Source organism: Botryllus schlosseri, chromosome 4 (genome assembly GCF_051294905.1).
Source record: "Botryllus schlosseri isolate E-star chromosome 4, Bs_hap1, whole genome shotgun sequence".
Taxonomy (NCBI): domain Eukaryota; kingdom Metazoa; phylum Chordata; class Ascidiacea; order Stolidobranchia; family Styelidae; genus Botryllus; species Botryllus schlosseri.
The window spans coordinates 20,002,336-20,027,448 of record NC_137239.1 but is presented as its reverse complement, the minus strand read 5'-3'; the positions used below and the strand labels follow the sequence as shown (position 1 = coordinate 20,027,448).

Genomic DNA, 25,113 nt, shown 5'->3' with positions numbered 1-25,113 from the left:
TAGAAAACAACGACGTAGCTATCCATGTTCTTGATTGGTAAGTAGTTTTATGGTATACCGCCGTTTAAATGTAACGTTTTGTTAGCCGAATACTGGAGAAGTCGATCAATATTTGGATATTCGGAATCAGTGCGACATGCGACAATTACTTTCGATTAATATCAGTGATTATAAATACTAGGCTATTTACGATGAGTTGCCCGTCTGTGCCTCATCTATGTACTACCTCTCCTTTCACGCTGTATTTTCGAACAATGAATTTGAAAATTGCTTGATTTTGGGAGTAAAAATGTTCAAAATCTAGTCATTCATGAACATCAACAGAAAATACCATTGAAGGTTTCAATGTATGATTTACTGTAGTGACTATGTTTGGCTCCACCTACGCATGTGAGCAGAGAAAATATAGCGCACACTACGAATTCCATGTATTAGTGCTGCCAGTAGCCTACGTCAATAAATTTTTATTGTGACGTAATAGTTGATTGACATTTATGGCTCTGTGGCATTTAAATTTGAAAATATTGGGTCAATATGGCTCTTCGGCCCGAAAAGGTTCCCGACCACTGCTATATAGTGACGCAATACCGCTGATATTGCGAAGCGTATCGAATAAAGATGACGTCACAAAGTGCGAATTAGAATTTTGGAAGGGCGAGGCCGCCCCATGCCCCCACCAGCTAGCAACATCGGTGACTGATCGATCGAGCATACATTCCGGCATTGCAGCCAAAATGGGGTTTCAAGATGAGCAATGAGCATGGATGTCACCGCCTCACCGGGTAAAAACTTACTAACTGAATTTCCCCGCGGGATTCATGCGCGATGAACGGCTTTCATGCAGCTCGCGGAATAATGATGTGTCATTTGTTTCAGCGATGAATCACCATCAGATTCCTTAGTTCTACCTTGTTTTTTTGAGATTCCATTCCATTATTGATCGAAGTTGTACGGATAGGAGTCACGCTTAATTCGGATTTGGATTCCGTTTTTGGGGAGCCGGATCGCATCCAGACCCAGAGTGTATCCATTGTTACAGAGCGCTATGAAATAAGTATGGTTGGAAAATACCAAATTATCTTTAATCTGGTGTAACTGATACCATCTTCTCTGATGTCGAATAAAGGGAGTGTGTGTGTTGCTGAGCTTTTCAAGTCATTCATGCTGTTGTGACGTCCTATCAAGCGGTACAAGAATACTATCCTATTATAGGTAATATGACAAATCCAGCACAATACCCAACCCACCACTCAGACCCTGAGCCAGACCTGGACAACTACAAATAATTTCAGCTTTGATAAGTTAGATTAGAGTTAGAATTATAGCTATATCAGTTTTTTTAATAGACTAGACTTAGAATTATGCCTACAGTGTTTTTTTTATAAATAAGATTATAATTATAGCTAGACAGGATATTCTAAGGTTGATATAGAATTAGAATTACTGATTTCGCGAAAACTTGGAAACTGAATAAAGTTCAGTTCATATCAAATCAGAATTCTCTCCCGTAGGCATGAGGATGGCAAATGTCGCTACAGCAAACTTGGTTCATTTCGCACTGTACGGTGCTCCAGTAGTGGTTCAGCAATCCAGAAATTAGATTAGAATTCAAATTAGAGCTTAGAAACATTTCACAAATTAGATTAGAATTAGATTACCGTCATTTCACTCTAATTAGTCTAATTACGTAACTAGTATTATCTAGTTCGCCAAGTCCGCCCTGACCCACAACACTGACTGCGTTCGCAAGATGAAACCTCCATTTTTTCATATTTCATTAAAATTTCCTTTCAAATACATACAGTAGGAACAAAACAGTAAAAGTTGCAGACTCGGGGTGTGGGGTGCTTAAAAAACAAGGCTTTGCGGTGCGGTGATGCTGCGTTCGACTTCGGCGCAATATTTTTCCGGCACGCCGGCGCGGCGAAGCTGATCCAACTTCTTCTTTTTGACCTGCAATAATACCGCCATAAAGATTTTCTCAACGCACGTACACCGCAGTGCACTGTGCAAGCACAAAATAATAAAAATCGGCATGTCCGCGCCAGACCGCGAAAAGTATTCTCGAGCAAAAGAAAACGCATGAAATAAATACGGCGCGAACCACAATGATGCAGTCGTCATTAAATATTGATGGTATACCACCGGCGTCAGTATAATTCTATGATATTTCTGTTGTTGATATTTCTCTTGTGAATCATTGCACCATGATAAAATCGTAATGCATGCGAATTCCCAAAGGGAAAAATTCAGTACAATGATACATTACTACATCGGAAAAGAATCGTAAGGCAATCCGAAAATTCAGTGTTTATCCGCTGCAAGTTATTGGCACAAATTCGACACTACCATCGTGTCGTAAATTACAATGCCACGCTCCGTTTGACGACATTTTCCGCATTGTGCGTGTGGAAACTATTTGATTTAAGACACGCACTGAATTATTCATTAGGAACTTGTCTGTCATGCGTATAATATCACACAAATATAATTTAGCACGGAGTTCTGTTCTATTTTGGGTTTTTAAAGCGCATCGTTTACATTCGGGCCCTGAAGGATTTACACTCGTTGACAGTATAGGGTGAAACGGGTTTCGGAGGACGCGGCAAATATGCGTGAATCCGCGATGATCAGGAAATTGAATCTGGATTTGCGTATACAATATACATGCAACATACACTCAGAGTTAGTTAGTAACGAAGGATACTTGTTCGGAATACTCGTGTAAGTTTTGCCCTAAACTACTTCTACTTGAGCAGTTTCAAGGCAAAGCTACTTACTTTTAACGGTTTGGACTTTGAAAAATGGAAAGTTGTTTAAGACGAGTTTTGGGCTCATTTACGAGTGACATGGTCATAAAAACGTGAGAAATAGTCCCTGTATCACGGTAACTAAATATATATTTAAAGATCGGGCCTATTTCTAGATTCTGGTCGTTCTGCGTTCGGCACGAATATTTAGGGTCACCATATTTTGGGATCTGAAAAAGAGGACGCTTTTCGAAAATTCTGTAAGCTCCAGCACCGAAAAAAAAACCAGTGACTTTGAAAACTTTTCGACCGATAGTACTGTGTCGACTAAAAATAACAAAAGGTCATCTCTTTGACTCGAGTCCCGTTTTACCCGATTTTTCACGAAACCCTGACGCGCGCTGTGTCGGGGTCAAGTTCTTGATCGCATTGTAATACTTTGTGTTGTAAAAGAGGACAAACTCCCAAAAAATAGGACTTTTAGGTGTCCTCCGAGGACGCTTTCAATTTATCAAAAAAAGAGAGGACAAATCCACTTAAAAGAGGACGTATGGTAACCCTACGAAGATTCATATTTCAAATTCAAAAGTAGACACCTTTGATGAACTGCTAAAAGCATACGATTCGTCGATCAAGTCTACTTTTTGAAATTATTTAATTGAGAACTTGTCGGACGTCCCTTTTTCTAATCCAACTTTAAGTAGTTTTAACATGTCTCAAAAATCATCATTTCGACTTGTAATTGAGTAAAAATTCAGGGCGTTACTTTTACTTCCACTTGAGCAACAACCTGGAATAGTCTGTGCACTTCTGGCGACGCACCGAACAATCTTTCCAATCAATCTTTGACATTGCTATTTCTACTTGTAACATAGTTGAAAGCGTTACGTCTACTTAAGTAGCAGCGCTGACAGCTCCGACCACCTCTGCACACACTCCGGAGATGAGCGCGGATCTAGACGCGAGAAAACCTGATTTGATGAATTTTGCTGGATTTCGATCTGATAGGGATTTGGAATTTTTCAAGATGGATTTGAAAATTTCATAATCATAAACCTGCTCGTGTTGTTGTGGGCTTGTGTTATTCATGGTGTTTGTCGACTACTATGGTCATTCACACCAGGCCGATATTCTTCATTTTTAATCCGTAGCTGCGGACTTGTAGTGTAGTACGGCCCACTTCTAGGCTTTTATAAGCCACCGCCTACGCGATGAGATGGCGAGGAAGAGTCTATAACAGTGGTTCCCAACCTTTTTCGACCCATCGCCCCCTTTTCAAGGTCAACACCGATCATCGCCCCCCAAATTTTGTGTACCGAAAATTGGGCATTCAAACTGTGATCACCGACGGGTTGACTAAAAAAAAAAAAAGGTCAAATGTTCAGCTCGATGTCTAATTAGACACACTTTTGTAACTAAATTTCCGTGGGTTGACTAGAAAAAATAAAAAAAAAGGTCAGCCGTTTTGACGCGTCATCGCCCCCCTATCGCCCCCTTTGCTATTTTTGCCCCCCGTCGCCCCCTTTGTCCATTTTCGCCCCCCTGTCGCCCCCTTCGTCATTTTCGCCCCCCTAGACCGCCAAATAGCCCACTGGGGGGCGATATCGCCCACGTTGGGAACCACTGGTCTAGAACTAGATCAGTTGTTCTCAAACAGGGGGGCGCGAAGCTGCGGCAAACTGAAAATTACCTTCAATTCATAGTTGTTGCTCTGTTAAGAGTCCGAATTTCATGTTTGAGAGTTCTCTCAACAACAATCATACCTTACATGCCATCAAACTATCCACAGAGATTGCTGCCATTCTGGTTGCATTTTGTCTTGTGACAATAAGGGGAGCGCGAAATTGTTCACTATCATAAGGGGGGGGGGCGTGTCTAAAAACGTTTGAGAACCACCGGCCTCGATAAACCTCCAACACTTAGGTAGGAATTCTGGAGTCCCGCAACCCATTGGTGTTGCAGCTGTGGATTATACCACTACGCTGTCTCGCCGCTTGCTCATAAGTGACATATATATGCAACCAACAAGAGCATGGATTCGGATTTGGATTTGAGATAACCGGATTTGAATATGTTGAGCAGATTTGCATCGGATATTGATTAAGATTTTTTTGTCGAGCTTGATTTCCCTTTCAATATATTAAATCCGCTCCTCTCTGACGAAATCTATTACCCATACATATACATATACACTTACCGCATCCAGCCTTGCCCGCCTCTGCCTGGCCTCCTCCTCCATTTTGACGCCTTCCTCGAAGAAGCTCTTTCTGTCCTCGATGCGGATCTGTTCCTTCTCGCGGATTTGCCTGCGCACTTCGTCGGCGTGACTGAGCTTGGCGTGCCTGGCGCGCATTTCCTCGTCTTTGTCCTTCTGCAGAAGACGCTGCTGCTCTCTGGAATGAAACGGACGGAGGTGGTCAGCGTAGCCAGAGTTGGTATTGATACATTACTGATCCCTTTGGAAACAAGAACCAGAGAACAGAGTATTTCTACTTTTTACCGGAGTGCTGAAATGGATATGTTCTGACTACTTTCCCATTACAGTTTTTAAACCAAAACCACTCACTTTTTACACTCAGAATTTTGGATATAGAACAGGGGCGGGCAACTTCTCCAGTCGGCGGGCCGGATATGGGAAAATTAGGTACTTGGCGGGCCGGATTGCTACATTGATAGATTATTCGCCCATTTATCCACATATACAAGGAATAAATCGTATTTATCGTATGTATTTTAACGACAGCAATGTAACTTCGAAGCCATTTCTCGCCAATAATGACGAAGACAATGTGGAATTCAGAACAGCATTGTCATACAGGCACCACCATGTCTGCTTCCCTCTGATCAATATACACACCGTGCAATCCTTAATGAAGATTTCAAGGCGTTCGATAAGCCCGGTACCCCAAATTTACAAAGATATCAATTCATTAGGGTTTAGTAGGTGACAAGATAGCGTGATTTTTCAACTGTGTGGCCTATATTATCTCGATATTGTATTCAACGCGGCCGCGGCCTCTAACTTTGAAAGTGGCCCGCGACCCATTTTGAGTTGGCGACCCCTGGCATAAGCGGTGTCTTACAAAAGGCTGGAAGTGTGCCGAGCTAGAAGTCGACGGTTACGGAATCAAAAATAAGAAATATCGGCGTGGGTAAACCATGATGACCACAAATAACATTAGGGTTGGGTACATCGTATATGCCGATAATGCAAGTCTTCTCGCTTCGACGAACTTACGCGTAAGCTCTACCGTCGCTCGCTGCGCATACATGTATAATTGTATATAATAACATACAGTCACTAATTTGATGTATGTAAGCAAGTAGTGGGGAATCTCGGGAGACTGGGACCGCGGGCCACATTATCATGTGAGACGGAAAACTGTCCGCGGGCCGGACAAAATCCCATCGCGGGCCGGATCCGGCCCGCGGGCCGTATGTTGCCCGCCCCTGATATAGAAGGTATTTTTTGGGTAAGTTTGCATCATGTTTACGAATGAAATTCTCGTGCCAACCGAGAGAAATTGTCCGTTATATCATGGCAGCTGAATAAGTTTTCAAACAGTGTACTTAATTGCTGGTACCCAGTCATTTTAAGTTAGCTGCAATGATGGATATTTTAATTACAAAATTGAAACTCAAACTCAGATCAACTGCTCACCAAATCTGATTTTGAAAACATCTTACATCAGTACTTTTGAGATCGCTCTTCTACTTCTACTTCTATTAATTGAGTAGCAATGCTGACTGCTTTAACCATCTCTGGTCATTTCCATGACACGCTAAAGTTGCAGGACACATGCAAGGAGTCATTCAGGTAGAAATAACATAAATATTCTTTCGATTCACCTCCAGGAAATGTTACTTGTCATATGTAGTCTAAAATCGAATGGTATTGATGTTACAACTACGAGAAAGCCTACGTGCGGACACATGTAACTACTTCATTTAAATCCAACCACCTAATCAGAAAGTTGCATACCCCTGCTATACAGTATGCATACTTGCACAGTGCACACCTATTGCCGTTAGATATTCATGACATTCATCACGTCTGAGATTACATCTAAATGCCCAAACAACCCCTACGTTATTAGTACAATGTTATCCTCTAGCTACTCTAAGATCAAATCCATGTATGAAAAATCCATTCCATTCATAAAAAATTAACGAGAAAGTCAAATAATATGCAAGGTAATTAGAATCACTTGGACATTAACTTCAGTGCACGTGGATCTCACACAATTTATCGGTATCAATATTGGTGCTTTGAGAAATCACTACAATATCACAAAAAGTGACGGGACAGATTTGAAAATACAAATTTCAATCCCAAAAAGGATAACTCAGAACCCACTAAAATGTTCACATTCAAGAGCAATCCATTATTCTGAAAGAGAGTGAGACAGCTTTTTCCATCGGTATCATTATGGTGTAATATATGAATTATAATTTCAATAAGCTAAATAAGACAACAGAACTGACGGTTTTCGTGACAAAAAAGGTCTGGAGTCAGCGGTGATTATAAAATGAGCTGACTACACATGATATGACAATGTCTTCGAGTCACTGGACTCCTTTGGGGTACCAAGCACGAAATCAGGGGTAAAGGGGTATGAGGTGCATTGTGCAATTAGGCCTACACGCCCCATCTAGAGCCTAAGATTATTTTGCAAACCAAGAAAAATTGAAATATTTTCTGGTCAGATTCATTCAACTCGAAAATTTTCTTCACGCTACGAGCGATTACATGTCAATGTTGTTTTTGATTTTAATATAGGTACCATCAGAACTTGTCTTGAAAATTGACTGAGGGTACGAGAAATTTTATTGAAAGCTCTAAGGGTACGAGCGCTAAAAGGTTAAGAAACATTGTTATAGATGATTTCATAATGATATTATTCGAATACTCAACACGATGCCTAATACTAGATACGGAACCAGATCAGCCAGGCACTCAATCACCGAGCCCTACTCTGCTAATAACAACATATAACACAGTGCTAAAAAGACAACTCCATTCGCTAATACCAACTTTTCAAGTTTCTCACCTGAGCACCCGTTCGAATTCCATTCTTTCCCGTTGAGCCTGTACGGCCATGAAATGTTCCTTGCTTTGAATCTGTTCCGTCCTGGCGGCCTTCATAATGCCTTCGATGTGCGCTTTCTTAGCCGCTTCCTCCTGTTCTTTTTTACGCCATTCTCTCTCTGCTTGTTCCTGGAAAATTTAAGAATAAATTAGATAACAGCAATCTGCAGTAGTTTAGTTTAATTTGGTTTATTAATAATTTCATAGTTTCAAAACACCACAACATTGCAATAAGACTTCAGATCACAACTTAGAGTAGGCTACGGCCATCGGTACCAGCAAAGGCAATTCTATAATCCTTGCATCTTATCTTGTTAGGTCACGAGTCATCTCGAGTCATTGGACATTTTGACTCGAGTCCAGTCGAGTCATCGGACATTTTGACTCGAGTCAAGTCAAGTCACCAGATTTTCGGAGGTGACTCGAGTCAAGTCGAGTCAAGTCAAGTCAAGTAACGAGTCAGTCAAGTCACTAGTCGAGTCAAGCTGAATTTTCAAAGGACGAGACATGATTCAAAGTCATTGCATTTTGCTATTAGTTTTGAATACGGATGAAGTCCCATTTATTCTGAAGCGAGAAACGAATTAAGACTTGATTATACACGCAAAAAGGCGCTGTATCGTTCATGCATACGCAGAACTTCTAAACTATGCAACGGCCAAAATATAGGATGCAATACGAAACCTCAGCAAGTTGAAACATGATATGGTACAATTACCCACCTACCCCACATATCCATGATATGCAATTATATAGCATACGTATGGACGACATTCGTTCGATTTAAATCGTACAAGAGGGTTGGATAAGGTGAGCACTGGGCACTGTGAGCAGTTTATAGAGCAGAGATGTATTGCTAGTATATATTACTTTAATATACGCTCCGATCACTGCGCTTGAGATCAATTTATTTATGATATAACAATGGAGGCTCGGTAAAACACACAACATTGAGTAATTGGTCGGTCTCATAGGTCACACCCGCGTATTGTTAACAATCCGAACTCTGACAAGATACAGCGATTTAGTCGACATCGATTACATGATGACTTGAAATTGACTGGTAAATTTTGCTTTAAGTCACGAGTCGATCCTCATTTTTGAAACATCGAGTAAAGTAAAGTCATTTTTGCAAAGTGACTTGAGTCAAGTCAAGTCATACGAAAAAGGTGACTCGAGTCATTCCAACACTGCTATCAGGCATATCGTCACACAGATTTGGTAAATTATAACAAAGCAGGGGAAGTAGGCAGTAAAACACTAACTGTTTACGAGTGGGAATAGCCAGGGACCAATACCAATGATTACTATAATGACCACCTCTGCGCGACCATGTTCCACGACCCAAGACCTACCAGTGTCAAAGCACATGTACTTTACTTTATGTAGCATAACCCAGTAAAATTGTCAGCTTCAGAGGTCAATACTGGAAGACCAAAATACCTGGTTCCGTTTGGCTCTCAGAGCGTCCTGTTCCGCTTGGTGATCTCTGGCCCGCTCTTGCAGAGCTCGAAGTCTCGCGGTTTCCTTTTCCTTTTCTTTTTTGATCCTCACCTGTTCGGCTTCGTATTCCGCCTCTCTTTCCTGCATTGGAGAGAATTTTATTTAAGGAAGCCTCTGATTAGCGGTGGATCATTGCAAAAATTTAGGTACGCCATAGAAACATGACCAATCACATCGTTTATAAGCTTGCAAAAGCAGTGAGAAAACTGGAGTCCCTTAGACCTTTTAGTCATATGTCACCAGGTGGCAGACCCCGATTCAGACACAGTTTTAGTATTGACCCAAAATAATAAGGAATGTCTCCAATCAATTACATGTCAATTTAATTTTTGGGACATCCTATCGGAAACAATTTGCACAAACATTTCGGCTTTTTATGCCTACAATTTCCAGCAGCCGGATGATGATCTTTCACCCACACTTTCAAAAAGCCATCGCACCCATACCCACACGATGCTATTATATCAGTACTTATTACAATGTTTTCAATTCTGTCTTAGTTGCTGACGATAAAACCTGACAGTCAGGTGAAAATATTCTTAACATTACATTCGTCAAGTGCAAGTAATAAAATACTCACGGCTTTCTGTTTCATGTATTCGATGACTTTCTGTTCCGCGAGCCTCTCCTGTTCAGCGCGAAGCTCCTTCTGCCGTTGATGTTCCTGATTGATCTCGTCGATTTCGTGCTGCATTTCGATTTGCTCCTCGCGTTTTTTCTCCAGACCCCTAGACGGAAATCGTTTGTCAGACAAAGCAGGAGCGGTTCACATTTTTAATGGCACGAGCAGAAATAACTGTGAATTACGGTAACTGAACGTATTTTTGTAAATTGCAATGTTGGAAGTGGAATTGGTCATTTTAGGTTGGTCCAGAAGCTGTATTTTGCAATTTCCAATGAAGCCAGGTTCAATCAATTGCTAAAAGTATGCGACCCCTTGATCAAATTGCATTTTTCAAACTACATTGGTGCTCGAGTACTTTTCCGAGCTTCATTATCTACTTTCACTTGAGTAAGTTTTGACATGTCTTTAAAATTGCTACTTCTACTTGCACTTGAGTAGAAATTTACGGATTGATTCACTGCTACTTCTACCAACACTGACTTCTTCTGTATTCAACTCTATTAGCTGTGGTGATATATTTGATTAGGAAATTAACAAAGTGTTAACAGGATCACAGATATCGACGCTGTCTTACTTGAGATCTTCCATTTGGAGCTTCTCCAAATATTTGAGCATCTGGAATGATTCCTGGTCTTTCTTCTCTTGTTCGAGCAGCCTGTCTTGGGTGTTCTGTTCGATTTGTTTCATGATTTGCACGGCGCCTCTGGAAGTGGGAAGATACACAGTTTAAACACAGCTTTCGCGCAACAGCCAACACCAATTGCGACTTGTTTCGGAGATGGCGAAGCCTTTGCGAGTCTTGCCAATTAATGTGATTAGAAAATTGGAATAAAAAACCTGGACCCATCGTTAATAATCCCAGACCAATATAAATAAGGAGATAATGAATGATGAAGAATTGCAAGCCTAGCAAAGAAGCAGGTTGAGCGTACAATGCATCAATTTTAGAATGCAGTCGTATGCAGTTTTGGATTTGGCTTTGTAACAGCAAGCTTTAACTGAAATTTGAGGGTGATGCGTTTAACCTTCAAAAGCACCCAGGATTAGGCAAGAAAAAGCTGATTCGGCTGAGAGACTTTAAAATTGCACAACTTATCTGCATTGAAGAACCAAAAAGGTAAATTTTGTTGCTCCACAAGAGTGAACGAAATCTATAAATGAAACCAAACACTGAAATTCGTGCACATGGCCCCAACCGTTGACATTATCTTATAAAACAAGAGAACAAAGTACACGGTATCTCTGTGAACCACATTGACTGCGCCACACAGCTTTATAGATAGCCACGTACGCGTATCTTTGCTGTTTCCTGAGCTCGTTGATTTTCTCTTGCGTTTGAATGCCGTTGATTCTGTCGACTTCCATCATCGTGTCCAGACGCTTCTCCTCGTCGGCCATCTCCTGTTTGATGTGACCTTTCTCCAGGATCTGCGCGTCTCGAATCGCGTGACACTTCGCGTTCAATATAAGCTGCGGGGAAAACATCGACAGCATATAAATCAGTGTATCAGTATCAAATTCCGTCAGTTCCAAGAATTAGTCTTTCTTTTATTCAGCCAGAATGCATTTACGGAATTTTGATTGTCAAATTCACTACGCCACCGCTGGCTTGTGGCAACTACCCTGCCACATTTATTAGTTTGAGATCTCAATTGCCAAATGCACGAAGATGAATGCTTGCACATCAAGCAAAGAAATGTAACATTAAGTTAAAAATTTGGAAAGCATCTTTCTCCATGTCGTAATTTATAGGTCATTGTCTATTTTCACAATGCTGCCAGTGTTGTACCAAACTGTTTTAGAAGTGGCTTACAACTGGTATATGTAATACCAGTAATACCAGTTATTTGTAAAAGCTAAGATGACTTTTTTTAACAATATTCGTTAAATTTTAACAGTAGTCCTACAATTTAGGAACATATGGTTTGACATGTGGACTTGACACCAAGCAATCAACATAAAGTTAATGGTTTTAATATGACTTTAACAGAACCACATAAAACACCTGTAATATCAAAATTCAGCAAAATTTCACATTGCATTCAAGTTCCAATGTGTTCTTTTGAGTTTTATACATATAATTTAATTAGATTTGACTAGTTCCCAAACTAAGGAGGTTGAGAACCAAAGCACTACATTATAATCAATTTAAATTACTAAGCCACAAATTATTCGCATTGATCAGAAATACAAATACAGTTGGAGCAACGGTCAGAAATACCACTACCGGTACCTCGTTAAGGTGCTTGACTTCGTCTTCCTGTTCCATACGTTGAGCGTTGGCTTTCTCGAGTAAATACTCGGCCTTTTCTTTGGCCTCCTCTTCCAAGTCGTTCAGTTTCTCGTTTTGTTTACGCATAAGCTCCTGCTGTTTCATCTCTTCTTTTCTCGCGTGGGATGCCTCCTAAAGAGAAGGATATTAACGTGAGCTCGGGCACTATAAATGAATGAAAACACTGGCAGTACGTGATAATGATTACAAGTTCAGACTTGGGATATTACTACGAGATTGATGATCAAGTTTCTCTAGAAAACAGTGTTTGGAATAAAAGATTTTTTCAATAATCCGCTCAAGTACAACTTTAAGTAGCACTCTAGCACACTAGCATTAACAGTCAATGAAAAAAGAGAGCTGCTTGAATAGTAGTAGTTCAGAAGTGTTGAATGAGCAGATGCATCTCACACATAGGTGGTCAAAGTAGTCACGGTTGCTACTCAGATGGAAGAACTAATACAACATCGACAAGATAGCGTAATGGTGATTGGTGAAGTGTCCGGCTTCTTGATCGGTAGCTCATGGGTTCAATCCCCGGCCTGGTGATTTGTAACACTAGTATCCATGATTTGACGCTCAACATTAACGGGATAGCATGGAAGGGTGGTGCAACACTTAGAAAGCCTCACAAGGCTATATCTGCACCTTCCTTGTCCAGCGGTATATGCACATCATGCACTCAGGGTATGCATATGCAGTATGCAGAGTTGTGTGTATGAATATCATGAGTCGGTGTATATGCCGCAAAAACATCAAGGACAAAAATACATAACGTTTCCTTATGCTCTACTCTTTACTCAATTACAAGCAGAACTAGTAAGTACCACAACATGTAAAAACTGGTTCAACTGAGAGTTGAAAGGAGCGAGAAGTATTCAAGTGTCGTGAACCGGGGTAACTTTGGACTTGAGGGTAACTTTGGACACTAAGCAGTACAACATTCAAATGTTCATTGATGGAAATGGGTTGCCGCTGGATGTCCAATTCTTTTTCATGAGGCAACAGTACCACAAGTCGTCTCAATAAAAGGTTGATTCATTTCGGTACCACATAAGCTTGACCCAGCATTGATAAATTATTGGCGGGGGTCAATTTCATCAAAATTGATGGTTATTAAAATTCTTACAACTAAACATAGATAACATGTGAGTCATAGATTCAAAACTTGGCAGCAAATCCCTCTAAGTAGTCTTAATCGATGGTAAAAATCTCGGCGGGCTCACCCTTCGATCAATATAAGAAAATGTGATGTCCAAAGTTACCCCGTCAAATTTTATCAGAATGGGGTAACTTTGGACAGTGGCAAATGTGATATTTAGAGCTCTGAAAAGTGGCTGCTTCATCTGTGTCAAAGTTTATTGTCAACTATTTTCGTTTAACCTACCTGATGGCTTTTAAAAATGGAATGAGAAGGTTAATGAGTTGAGAGTTGCCAAAATATGAAAAAAATGGGTATGCAATTAGCCGAGAGATTGTAAGCGGGTGTAAGCTACTTTAAAAACTTATCACATACTCTTAAAGATGCGCCTGCTGAATATGGCACAAATTACGACAAAAATTATTCATCAAAGGACATAGGAAGGGGAAAGCGCATATTTTAAAGAATCAGCAATAAATCACGGTAACAAGATTACTGTTTGCTGACGCAGCCAGTGGGATAACCTTATCCCCATATGTTATTTATAAGTCCCAATTAATGAAGACATGAGTGGAAATTAAGATAAGGGATGACGAAGGGAGCATTATCCTTCATAAACGACCTAATTCTATTATCTATTCATTCATTTATTTATTTTTGGGGGGGAGGGGATCAGGTAAAAATCATGCAATAAGCCCCACATAAACTATTTTGTGTCATTTTTAGTCACTGCTCACATCAACTTGTACCACATAAGCCTGATTTATGAGATTTCATAGACAATAGAGTGTAAAGACATACAAAAAACTACATTGTCCAAAGTTACCCGATATGCCGCGTAAACTTTGGACACAGATAATTTTTTTAAAATATGTTACTTATTTATGACCACGAAGATTCTGGATTAGTTACTTCTAATCTTTGCTCCATAAACCCTGAAAAACACCAAACTTGCCTCCCCGGCACTCCAGCATTTCCAAGATATAAAGCGAAATTTTGAAAAATTGTCCAAAGTTACCCCGGTTTACGGTACACTAAAGGCAGATTCGGTCGAGGGGTGGCATACTTTTAGAAGTTAATCGGAAGCGGCTACCGGACTTTCGAAATAGCAGGAAGCATATTTGCGACAAACGAAAATATATTCTGTAACCGTGACACAGAAGCTGTGTATTCTGTTACCGTGATCGTGTGATAGGCTATAGAAGCTATTTTATGCGGTCCTTTTGAAAACTCCATAAATAAAAATGATGCAAACTTGTCCCCACACTACTTTCTACATTTCAAATTCCAAAATGAAGAAAGTAATTACTGTTCAAGCATACGTGAAAGTAGTCCAAAAACATAACCACTTGAGTCGGTAGTGCAAATAGGCATGAGTACTTGAGTAGAAGTACTTCATTACTTACCGCCTCTAACTAAAAGTAGCACTTTCAAGTAACAGCCAATGGAAAAAGAGAGCAGTTGAATAGTCGTAGTAAGAATTGCTTGATGAGAAGATGCATCCCACATATGTTGTTTACACTAGCTAGAACAAAGGTGTGCGACCTGCGGCCATTGGGCGAAATGCGGCTGATAACACTAATCTAGCACTGGCAAGTGATTATCCACAAACCATCGCTTCCTCTTTCTCTTTCTTAGTCATTTGATACTCGGCTTGGATTTCTTCGCGCGATCGAACCCTAGCAGCACGTCTTACTCTTTCGTAATTGAACGGTTTCAAAACAACAGTAAGTCCCGATGGATCGTTTGATGGTATCCTGCCAGAGAAACCGAGTGAAATTCAATGTCAGTACAATCGAATACAGTTTAAAAAATAAGCGGCATAAAATATTTCTGAGCGATGGTCGGTGACGGTGTGAAACGATAGCTTAATATTTATCAGGTTGTCTGATGCTATATTATTTTCAATCACAATTCATAGTGACGTACTGTAGTCACAGCCAATGTTCCCTCTTTATTTTACACGGGTCTTTGCACACTCACCAACTTACTGCGCGGTCCCTTGGACAGCAGTGCGTGACAACTAAAAAAAGGTCATCACTTCGGCTTTCTCGTGCGCGGCACACGTTTTTCTGTGCGCAGCGACTTTAAAAGTAGTGTGCGGCCACGCACGCGCGCAGTTTAGAGGGAACAGTGGTCACTCACAGCATATATTTTTCATAAGTTTGTCACTAGAGCCTCAATTTCAGTACACGGGAAAAATAAAGTGTAAAGAATTTGATAGGATTTACATTCACACAATGTTCAAGTTTTCAAGTTAAGTTGGATTTTGGGTAATACCCTATTACTTGTGAAAAGATTCATTATTTTTATAATAAACAGCAAGGGACGTAATGAGGTACTAATAATGGTCAGACGAATGTAGGAGACATACGGATTAGTAACGAAAAATAAATATATTTATTTCTGCGTATGTACGTTTATTTTTCTCATTATAAGTGATATCATTGTAACTCAAAAGCAGGACCAACCACAAGTTCACACAGCGATTATCCAGTTCTGACGAGCTCAGAATCAAGCCATCACGTGTACACTTTCACAGAGATCAGGCAGGAATACGACGTAGTTTAAAAATAAACAACAGCTTACACAACATTTCGAATAAGATCTTTGGTGATAACTTGAATAGTTTCTGGCTTCCTAGTTTTAGACCTCAGTCCATTACTGCGAAGTCCTGATTTAAATACCGGTGCTGGCGGAGATGTGTCATTATTATCTTGTGTTCCTTGCACTTTTGTCTGTAAAATACAACCAACTTGTTATATTCCAACATAACATCTGAATTATGACTACAGAGCTTACAGATTGCTTCCATACCTACAATTATTGTAGACAACACACTTAACTATCTCAATTACTTCATCACTATGGTACCTCTTAAAAAGAGTTATGAGCACACTACCCAAGGACACACTACTTAGATTCAAATGATTCAATTGATGAATCCACAACACTTTGTTATAGGGGCTTATATTTTACAAATACTACAAACACCATGATGCGAATCATATAAGTATATTCCGACAAATGATCATAAAATACCACAGGGCACAGGAAAGAGTGAAACATAAGAACACTCGCCTTTGAAGGGCTGGCAAACAGTGTTTCGTCAATGCTAGATTGCTTAGATTTTGTGCGGTATCTCTTGGAATATCTTGAACCAACAGATCCTGACGATGCTACTGAAACAACCCGGCTCCCAGGCTGAAAAAATGAACAGATTGTATGAACATGAACGCCGGTGCCAATCTTGAAACAAAATAAACCTAGTACTACTTCGGTATCACGCTATCCAACACCTTTACCATATTGTAAATCATGAAGATACAGACAATATTATTTAAATTAGACTATAATTTCTTACCATAGTCAATCACTCATTCACTACACACTCGTTCAAAGTTGTAATATGCGCCAGAACTGGCCACGATCATCAAAACAAGTATCGCAGTTGTTGGTTGCTAAGTGACGGAAGCAGGAAACACTCTCTGGTGCGCTTGTGTGGTGAGACAATTTCGGAGACAACAGTACAGACCTTACATCAGTATTCAGTACAGACCTTACAGGCCTTATCAATCATATATAATAATGTACAATGTACATGGTATTGTGTTGTGTATAGGTGTGTATATTGTGTTGTGTATATATCATTGCCTATATAAACTTCATAGTTCAGATTACTGCCTCTACTCTACCGACGTTTTGATATGTCCCTCGCGAAAATAAGGACATCTTGATTCTTGACTCTGCATAATAAGCTATTAAAATTATTTTGGCACGCCATATGATAGTATGTAATGAAAACAACGAAATGCAGGACTACATCGCGGTTCGAACGGAAAAGAGGATCGAACACTGGACGATAATCTAACGAAATATTGGCGGAAAGGATCGCCAAAGACGAATACTAGCGCCAATCATTGAAGACGCATGGTTAGGACATTGAGTAGGCCTATTACGTCCTGGATGTGACGACCCCGTTCAAGCATTTCGAAACTCGAATCATAGCAATTTTGTCGATTTTAATAAATTGCTATGCTTGAACCCTCGGCGATGAGCCAGCAGCCCATCACGACAGTCGAGTATGCCTATTGACTTAATGCCTATCGAAGAGATGGTCGGGAACGAAGTAGGCCTACTTCTACGTTGTCGAAGTACTCATGTAAATTAGGGCTGTTCAAAAATAACTTTTTTTTCCTGATTCCAGCCATTCAGTGCTTAAATTGTCAAGTTGCCACAACAAAGGCTGCACACCAAATTTGGTTCAATTCTAACAAGTATAGGGCTCCGCGGATCCAATTAAAATTTTTAATTTATACAGGAAAATTGAAAAAAAAAATTTTCAAATTTTTCTGTCAACCCCATGAAATTGTTGAGCTGTCTTCAGAGACGATGCAAAAAAATTTTGACTCAATTCGGACTAGTAGAAACGGAGTTATTCGAGTTTTTCGTTGATAATTCTCCAATTATCCTTAAGTAAATGCTCAAGAGAGGCGGGTAAATTCAACCTGGCTAATTTTGAGGAGCGTCCAGAATTTTCGTCATGTCTCACCCGAAATATATATCCACTATCCAGCGACCAATATGGTTCATGTGCACAATAGTCGTCCATATGACAGGTTTTATCGCAATAAATAGAGCTCAGCATAACGTCTGGAATTACACGATGTACGCCTACCATACTTTCAGTTGTCTTCCTAATCGCACAAAGCTCTAATCATGATCTGACCTATCGATCTTGTCTCCCGTGACATGCCTCCCCATATTTCCATATTTTCGTCGCTTGCTTTTTATCATACTATCTTATTTTACTTTTCATTCAGTGTGCACTCTGCAAACTGTGCAGTGTGCATGCCTCCTCTTTACATCGCCTAGGGCGCTAGGCCAAGGTGGGTGTCTCATTCCAAAGACTGCTCCAAGAAGTCGTTTCGACACCTTCCTATCTTATCTAGCTTATCCATATCGCTCATCGTCTTGTAAACAACAGGCCTTGTAATACGAGGGAGGGTGCCATACCGTAACATTTTCTGAGGGCGAGAAAAAGGTACATATAACCAGCTGTCATTTTAATCACACGATGCAGTCGAATCCGTATGCTGTTCAATATAATGTGTAGCCTATATCTCCTGCATGGGATGTAGCCTATATAGCTCACTGATAGCAACACAAAACCAGATCTTTGTCCCGTCCGCACATGTCACTACGGGGTTTTGACGGTCCATGATAGCGTATTTCAGAATACTTTTCAACACTACTTATACTTACTTAAGTAGTCTTCTACGTGAAGTAGTTTTGGGCTGCTTCAAAAAGCGCTACTTTTACTCGCACTGGAGTAGAATTCTGCGTCGCTACTTCCATTTCTACATCCTTCTTGACTACTTTGACCAGCTCCGTTGTAGCGCAAATATTTGCAGCATGCAAGTTCGCGGTGAGACTACATTTCTGTGAAATAGTGATCTAACCGCAGCATCGTGGCCAAGCAGTATGCCTTAGGTATGGTCAAGAAACACAAAATGTGCTAGCCTACTTCAATTATTTTCTTCAGAATTGCATAAGAGGTACAATTCGAACATTTAAAGTCGCAATAACCTAGTCTTATCGGCATCGAACCACACAGGTACTCGATTGTGTCCAGCCCTAGTCATTTGTAGCAGTGACATAAGTCGTAAATTATGCGCTCGCCGTGAATCATCACAGCGGGACATCGTTGGCATGGCACCCTAACGCCCAGAGTTACATATACGAAACGTTTACACCACGAGTCTCCAGTATCCTCTCGCCACTACAACTTTCAAAACTCATGATGTATCTCTGTGGCTAATGCCGCACTATACCGCTATAAAAGTTCGATTTACACTCTTCTCTGCAATTCTGTATTGCCAAACGCCCGGTGGGCTGAATGAAAGCTAATAGAAACTCAGTCAAAAATGACATCCCAATAATGTAGATATATATTCTTGGTATATCTGTTCAGGTAAACAGTAGTCTAAAATAAAAGCACTTGACTTGCTGCATTCAGTCTACTTGCGCACTAAGAAAACGTAACAGTACATATGGTGCTGGCTCGACAAAGTATAGTCCGTTTCGTGATTAAGAAGTTGTTAAACATGTGCAATATGGATATGATTATAGCAGCAAACAATATATTCATATTGCCAAATTTATTCCCAACGAAGCTTTTCGACTGACTCTCATCATGAGCCAACAACAGTAAATAATGTTAACCAAATTCGAAACATAGAAAGAAATTGTTGTTGTGATGTAATAATGGAAGTATGTAATTAGGCTCAAAGCCTCATCAATATAGTCTCTACAATGTATGATTGCTAAAATTGATATGTATCTGCTAAACAGAACTAAGATGTTACTGCTAATACTAATCCCAGGCAATGTTGTGAACAGTTAAGTACAGCATACATGTTGATTGCTGAATAATGGTTGCAATAGTAAGAAAAACGCTCGTCAAGCCAGGATTTTGAGGGATACTAAGTATCAAATAAATCTGATTAATCAGGAAATATGATTGTCACGCGTGTGGAGCGGCCTACTACTTCTCAATATTTATGGGTTGTGTACAACTATTACATTTCATACTGGGACGTCAAAGAATTCCGAAAATAATGCAAATGAGTAAAACCGACAATGAATGTTTTGCAACCTGAGACACTGAACATGAAAGAATTCTAAGGCAGAATTTGAAAAACTGTGCAATATTAATAACATTAAAAAGTTAAGAATCATATTTGCCCGTCTTTTATTTTCAGGCATGGACTATCCACTAATGTTAGTTGCTACTACTGCCATGGATGATCATAATTATCGTCAAATGTAGCCGGTAACAAAGAACTTTTTGGAGTGGCTTACTCAAGCAAGTTTTGTCCGCCTGCACAACCTTCTCAATTGGTTATGTTTGTAGACAGCTTTAACTACAACTTGAGGTTTTTCAGGTAAAATGACCAACTTTTTACACGTTGCATTTTGTGCACTATGACATACTATTGGGCTATGTTTGCATGACATTGGGGCTGTTCAAAAATAAGTTTTTTATTCAAATTTTACAGGCTATTTGATAAAATGGTTGGTTTACCTGAAAAATCGCTGTGCCCCAATTATGGCTCAATTTCAAGCTATACTGGCTTTGCCATAAGAGAAAAAGTTTTGAATTTACTTGAAAAAAAATATTTAGAATTTTTCCTATTTTTCTGGCTATCCCATGGAATTGTCATATTGTCTGAAAAGATTATGCAAATTGGCTCTATGGCAACCAGTACAAGCAAACTTATTGATATTTCAAATTTGATATTTTAAATCATAGTATTTACAGTGGGTAGAACTATAATAAATTATTAAGGAACTTGTCACCAACGTTCCCTCTAATTTTCCACAAGTCTGCGTGCACTCACCAACTCACTGCGCGTTCCCTTGGATAACAGCGCGTGACGACTAAAAAAAGGCTTTCCTGTGCGCGGCCGCGCACGCGCGTAGCTTAGCGGGGACATTGTTTGCCACTGTCAATAGTATTTTTTCCAAATCCAAAATTTTGTACTGCAATAACTCCACTTGTACTGGTTGGAATTGAGCCAAATTTGTATTGCATCTTTTTGTCAGACAATCTAACAATTTCATGGGGTAGGGGGTAGCCAAAAAAAAATTTATATTCATTTTTATCAAATAAATTCAAAACTTTGTTCTCTTTATAGCTAGCAATGCCTCTATAAGTTGGAATCGTACCAAAATTGGTGTGCTGCGTCTTTTTAGGTAACGTAACAATTTTATCAAGTAGTCAGTACTCGGTAGAATTTGAAAAAATAGTCATTTCTAAACATCCATAATGACTATATTATATAAATTGTAAAAAAAATGGACCATGATAGAAACAGAGTATATTTATCAAAATTGCACTGTTATTTATTTGTCAATTTGCGTCAGTCGCGAACATGGACCTCGCAATTTCAAAAGTATTCACCTCCCAATAAGTCCTGAAAGTATGCGATCCCTGGAAGTATTTTTGGCATATCTTGAAAATCGCTGCTGTTAGTTGTAATTGAGTCAAAATTTAAGCTGCTACTTCTGCTCAAGTAACCAATTTTCACTACTTTGTTCACCTCATGTAACATTTGAGGTATAATTGCAACCGTATCTACAACGTATCAAGTCTTAGTTTTCTTGTGCGTTTGCGCTATTCCATAGGGCACGTGAGCAGACGGTACCCCATGTTCTAATCCGCTTTCGACGTTCTTTTTCTGATCATCGAAAAAGATGTGCGGCTGTATCTTCTGCAAGATCGGACCCTTTGGCGCCCCGGCCAAGAAAAGCGCTTCGTCGATATCCAAACCCCATCCGCGCAACGTTCTCAGAGCTCTCAAACCAGAACTTGCGCCGCTTCGGGCCGTCACTAAATAGGTTCTAATGGGGCAATCTTCGATGATTCCGTTCGAGTGAAATTTGTGTTTCACGTTACCTAATATAGCTGCGAATCTTCGCAGAGGGCCAGCGTCAAGCGGAACGTCTGCCTTTTTTGATTCGTGAAGGAAAAACTCGTCCAAACCGCTCGTCTTTGCAATAATCTCGGCTTCGTCAGAAAAGAGCACCGCATCACCATCGAATGCTACTCTGAGTTGGGTGCACTTACTCTTAGAGTCACTAGTAGGCGACACAACTGCTGACGCAATTCCTTCGTTCAAGGCGGCAACAACACTCTCACCGTCTGCTGAAAGGTACAAGTCAGTGTCGTACGCCTTCAGATAGCCCATGACACTCTTTCCTGCGGTTAAACATATTCTCTCCACAGTGAGATCGTGATGGTTGATTGAATTTATAAGGGCAATCCCCACTTGAGCGTGATTGTTGCTCATCAACACAACGTCAAAGAGATTTTTTTCATTAGGATCCATTTCCAGTAATTTCTCATTAACAAAGTTTAGAGCACGTACAAACGGAAATGCGCTTCCAGGTTTTAACGGTTCGTCCTCGTGTTTCATCATGTGCTCCATGTAGACTTTGAGTCCTTCTTCGTTATAAATTTTCCTCTCTGCTTCCATATTGAAAAGAGCTCGGGACGACACGCATACCATTACGGCGTCTTTCGGTTTTGGTATCGGCCATTTCTGGATTTTCTCTACGCTGCCTTGGCTTAGTTCATTCAAATCAGATTCCAGATCTAGAGAAACTGAATGATCGCCAGACTCATCATCGGCTTTCTTGGTTTGCTCTTTGGATATCGGGGTGTTAGTCTTCGAGGACTTGCTTCTTTTTGACATAATGAATTGTTAGAGGGAATGGGTTCAATGCTTCATACTATGGCCAACATTTAAAATAGATGGGACGAAAACGTCAGCAACATTATTGCAAGTGTGCATCGATATAGCAACCCCAAAATGTGGGTTTATATATCAACGATTCAAGATGACGAATGTACACACTATGAAATATTGAAGTTCTATAGGTTAGCAGACTATATACAACACTAGCACATCAAACTCCTTGCAATTTTTCAATACATGCAGTGTGTTTGGAAGTGTTATGACCATGGTAGTCATTTCCTCCATGATCTGCAGTCAGATCTTCCAATCTGCCAGAGTGACTCTGGCGGTGTATGCATGGTGTATTGTAAAAAGGGTTTTCTGTGTATGGCATGTAAAGTAACATGCAAACGTCTCTACAGTTCTCCGTATCCCTTTTCCTGCACCTCCTAGAATCGTGAATCGTGATGAGGGTACGGGGAGAATTGGGTGGGTCGTGTGGGGGAAGAATCGCAGCGAACAGAGATGTTACTGCATTACCAATCATTAAGTAGGTGGATGCGTTGAGAAATTCGCAGAGAATAACACTTGGCATTTGGTGGGGCAACGAGGCACAAGACCATAAGTCAGCGGTCGCTCACGATTAAACTGAACGCAAACCGTAACACAGGTTATAGCCTTACGTTTATCGCTTACGCAAACTAACCTGCCCCCTAACCTTAACTAAACATAACGTGGCCTTATCATCTGCATTAACTCTAACAGCTAACCCTAGCACATCGTCAAGTTCAGTGGATTAGCCTCAGCCATTATACCGTTTACCGATTCACAAACACACAAGTAAACGTAAATACTAAACACGGGTGTAGGTTAGTAATCTATAGTAGAACGCAAAGTCACTCAACTATGCACGCAACACGCAACATAGTTGAGTGACTTTGGTAGAACTATAGATTAGTAATATAATATAATATAATAATATAATAATAGATTAGTAATATATAGCAGAACGTAGATGTAGATCACTGAGAGTGAGCTAAATAAACAGATGCAAGTGTACTTTTGAAATATTGTTATGGTTGACTGATTAGGCCGGTCTCACGACTTCGACAACGAAATTTACTTTCTGATCGTTGTGTGACACTATAGAGACTGTAGGATGGAGTGTCAACTCTCAAAACTGTGTTTATGTATTCATCCGCATCATCGATAGTAACTTTTGATTGTTTACTCGAAAAGCTTCATTACAAAGAGTTAGCAGCACAGGCATCATTAAAAAGCATCATATGATGTATAGGAAACATCAAAACACATATTAGTTACAGTATAATACGTAAATAGTTCGGCGAATAGTTGGCAGACGTAAATGCCTTCAGAATGGTCACGCTCGACTTAGGCTTCTCACGATCGTATTGTGACGCATCGAACGCAGTGGTATCGGGCTTTTAAATATTGAATCCACAGCCCTATTCACGTTTATCCTCTTTCGTTGTAGGTTATTCACGGAACTTGTTGCTCGCTCATCATTTGATGAAAAATATTATACGACTAAATTGGATACATAAATTAACCTCAGTCCTTAGCGGGTCATAAAGCGCTATACCTATAGCTACAATCCATGTCTCTGGTGTGATTAACGTAACCTATCGCCTTCGACACGTCTTCTCTGAGGAACTTCGTCGGCCCTACCGCCATACCGCATGCTTTCAACAGCACGCGAATGACTACGCTGTCAGTATTTCAAATCCCTAGTGCCTCGCAGATTACAGATCGACAACCACTCCTGACTCTTCTAATTCGTAGGCCTAAATACTAGTAAGCGCCCGAGATTATTAACCGCAATCTCATTTCGCGACCACATCCTTCGTCGCATGCCTCTTTTAGCCGTTTGTCCTTTATGCTATCCCGTTATTAGTGTGTGAGTTCAGTGTGCAAATTGCTGTGCAATGTACATACCTCATCATCCTCACATAGTCTAGGCCGATCGAGGTAGGTGCCTGATCTCTTCATTTTATCACAATCTTGTTGTGTGGCATATTGATTGATAACAGTGTTAATAAGCTGAACTTAATTTTGTTCTATCAATACTCATCCATCAATATCATAGCCGGAAACCCATTTCAACAACAACAGGTATAGGCCTATATAAGCAAACACGGTTAAATGGAAGAATGGTATATTTCAAACATTAAACAAAACAGCAAGTTGAACAAAACATGACAGAGACGACAAAACATTTCAAAACTGATCCTTTTAGCAGTGTACAGCATGTACTTCTGGAGTTTGCTAGTATAGAAGTACTTATACTTATACTCCAAGTAGACCCCCCCCTACATCCTTATGGGGTTATATTTTTTTAGACTACTTCTACTACTGGACAGTTTCCTATACAAAACTAGGCCTAGAGTACCTACTTTTAAACTAACTTGAAAATCACTACTTCTACATCAGAACGAACGATTTGCACGATTCACCGAATAGCACACACAAG

The 25,113-nt window shown here is 40.1% G+C and overlaps 2 protein-coding genes across 2 annotated transcripts; both read right to left on the bottom strand.

Annotated features, from left to right (window-relative positions):
* Positions 1-1,758: 1,758 nt before the first annotated feature.
* On the bottom strand, positions 1,759-16,897 carry LOC145437310 (cilia- and flagella-associated protein 45-like). The gene is made up of 12 exons (XM_080314507.1): positions 16,745-16,897; positions 16,462-16,584; positions 15,970-16,118; positions 14,993-15,137; positions 12,201-12,371; positions 11,259-11,437; positions 10,542-10,670; positions 9,923-10,070; positions 9,283-9,423; positions 7,802-7,968; positions 4,948-5,143; positions 1,759-1,953 (listed from the first exon to the last, which is right to left on the bottom strand). The coding sequence occupies exons 1-12, from the start codon at positions 16,745-16,747 to the stop codon at positions 1,849-1,851; spliced, it is 1,656 nt and encodes a 551-aa protein (XP_080170633.1). The 5' UTR covers positions 16,748-16,897; the 3' UTR covers positions 1,759-1,848.
* A 2,333-nt stretch (positions 16,898-19,230) lies between these two features.
* On the bottom strand, positions 19,231-23,209 carry LOC145437308 (cytosolic 5'-nucleotidase 1A-like). The gene has a single exon (XM_080314506.1). The coding sequence runs from the start codon at positions 22,638-22,640 to the stop codon at positions 21,531-21,533; it is 1,110 nt and encodes a 369-aa protein (XP_080170632.1). The 5' UTR covers positions 22,641-23,209; the 3' UTR covers positions 19,231-21,530.
* Positions 23,210-25,113: the final 1,904 nt, after the last annotated feature.

Bases quoted from the DNA above. Each gene is read 5' to 3' on its own strand.
- LOC145437310 (XM_080314507.1), bottom strand. The intron at 11,438-12,200 runs GTACCGGTAGTG...TTTTCCCCGCAG, and splicing joins AAGTCAAGCACCTTAACGAG to CTTATATTGAACGCGAAGTG. The intron at 9,424-9,922 runs GTGAGTATTTTA...TCTCCAATGCAG, and splicing joins AATACATGAAACAGAAAGCC to GAAAGAGAGGCGGAATACGA.
- LOC145437308 (XM_080314506.1), bottom strand. From the start codon at position 22,640: ATGTCAAAAAGAAGCAAGTCCTCGAAGACTAACACCCCGATATCCAAA.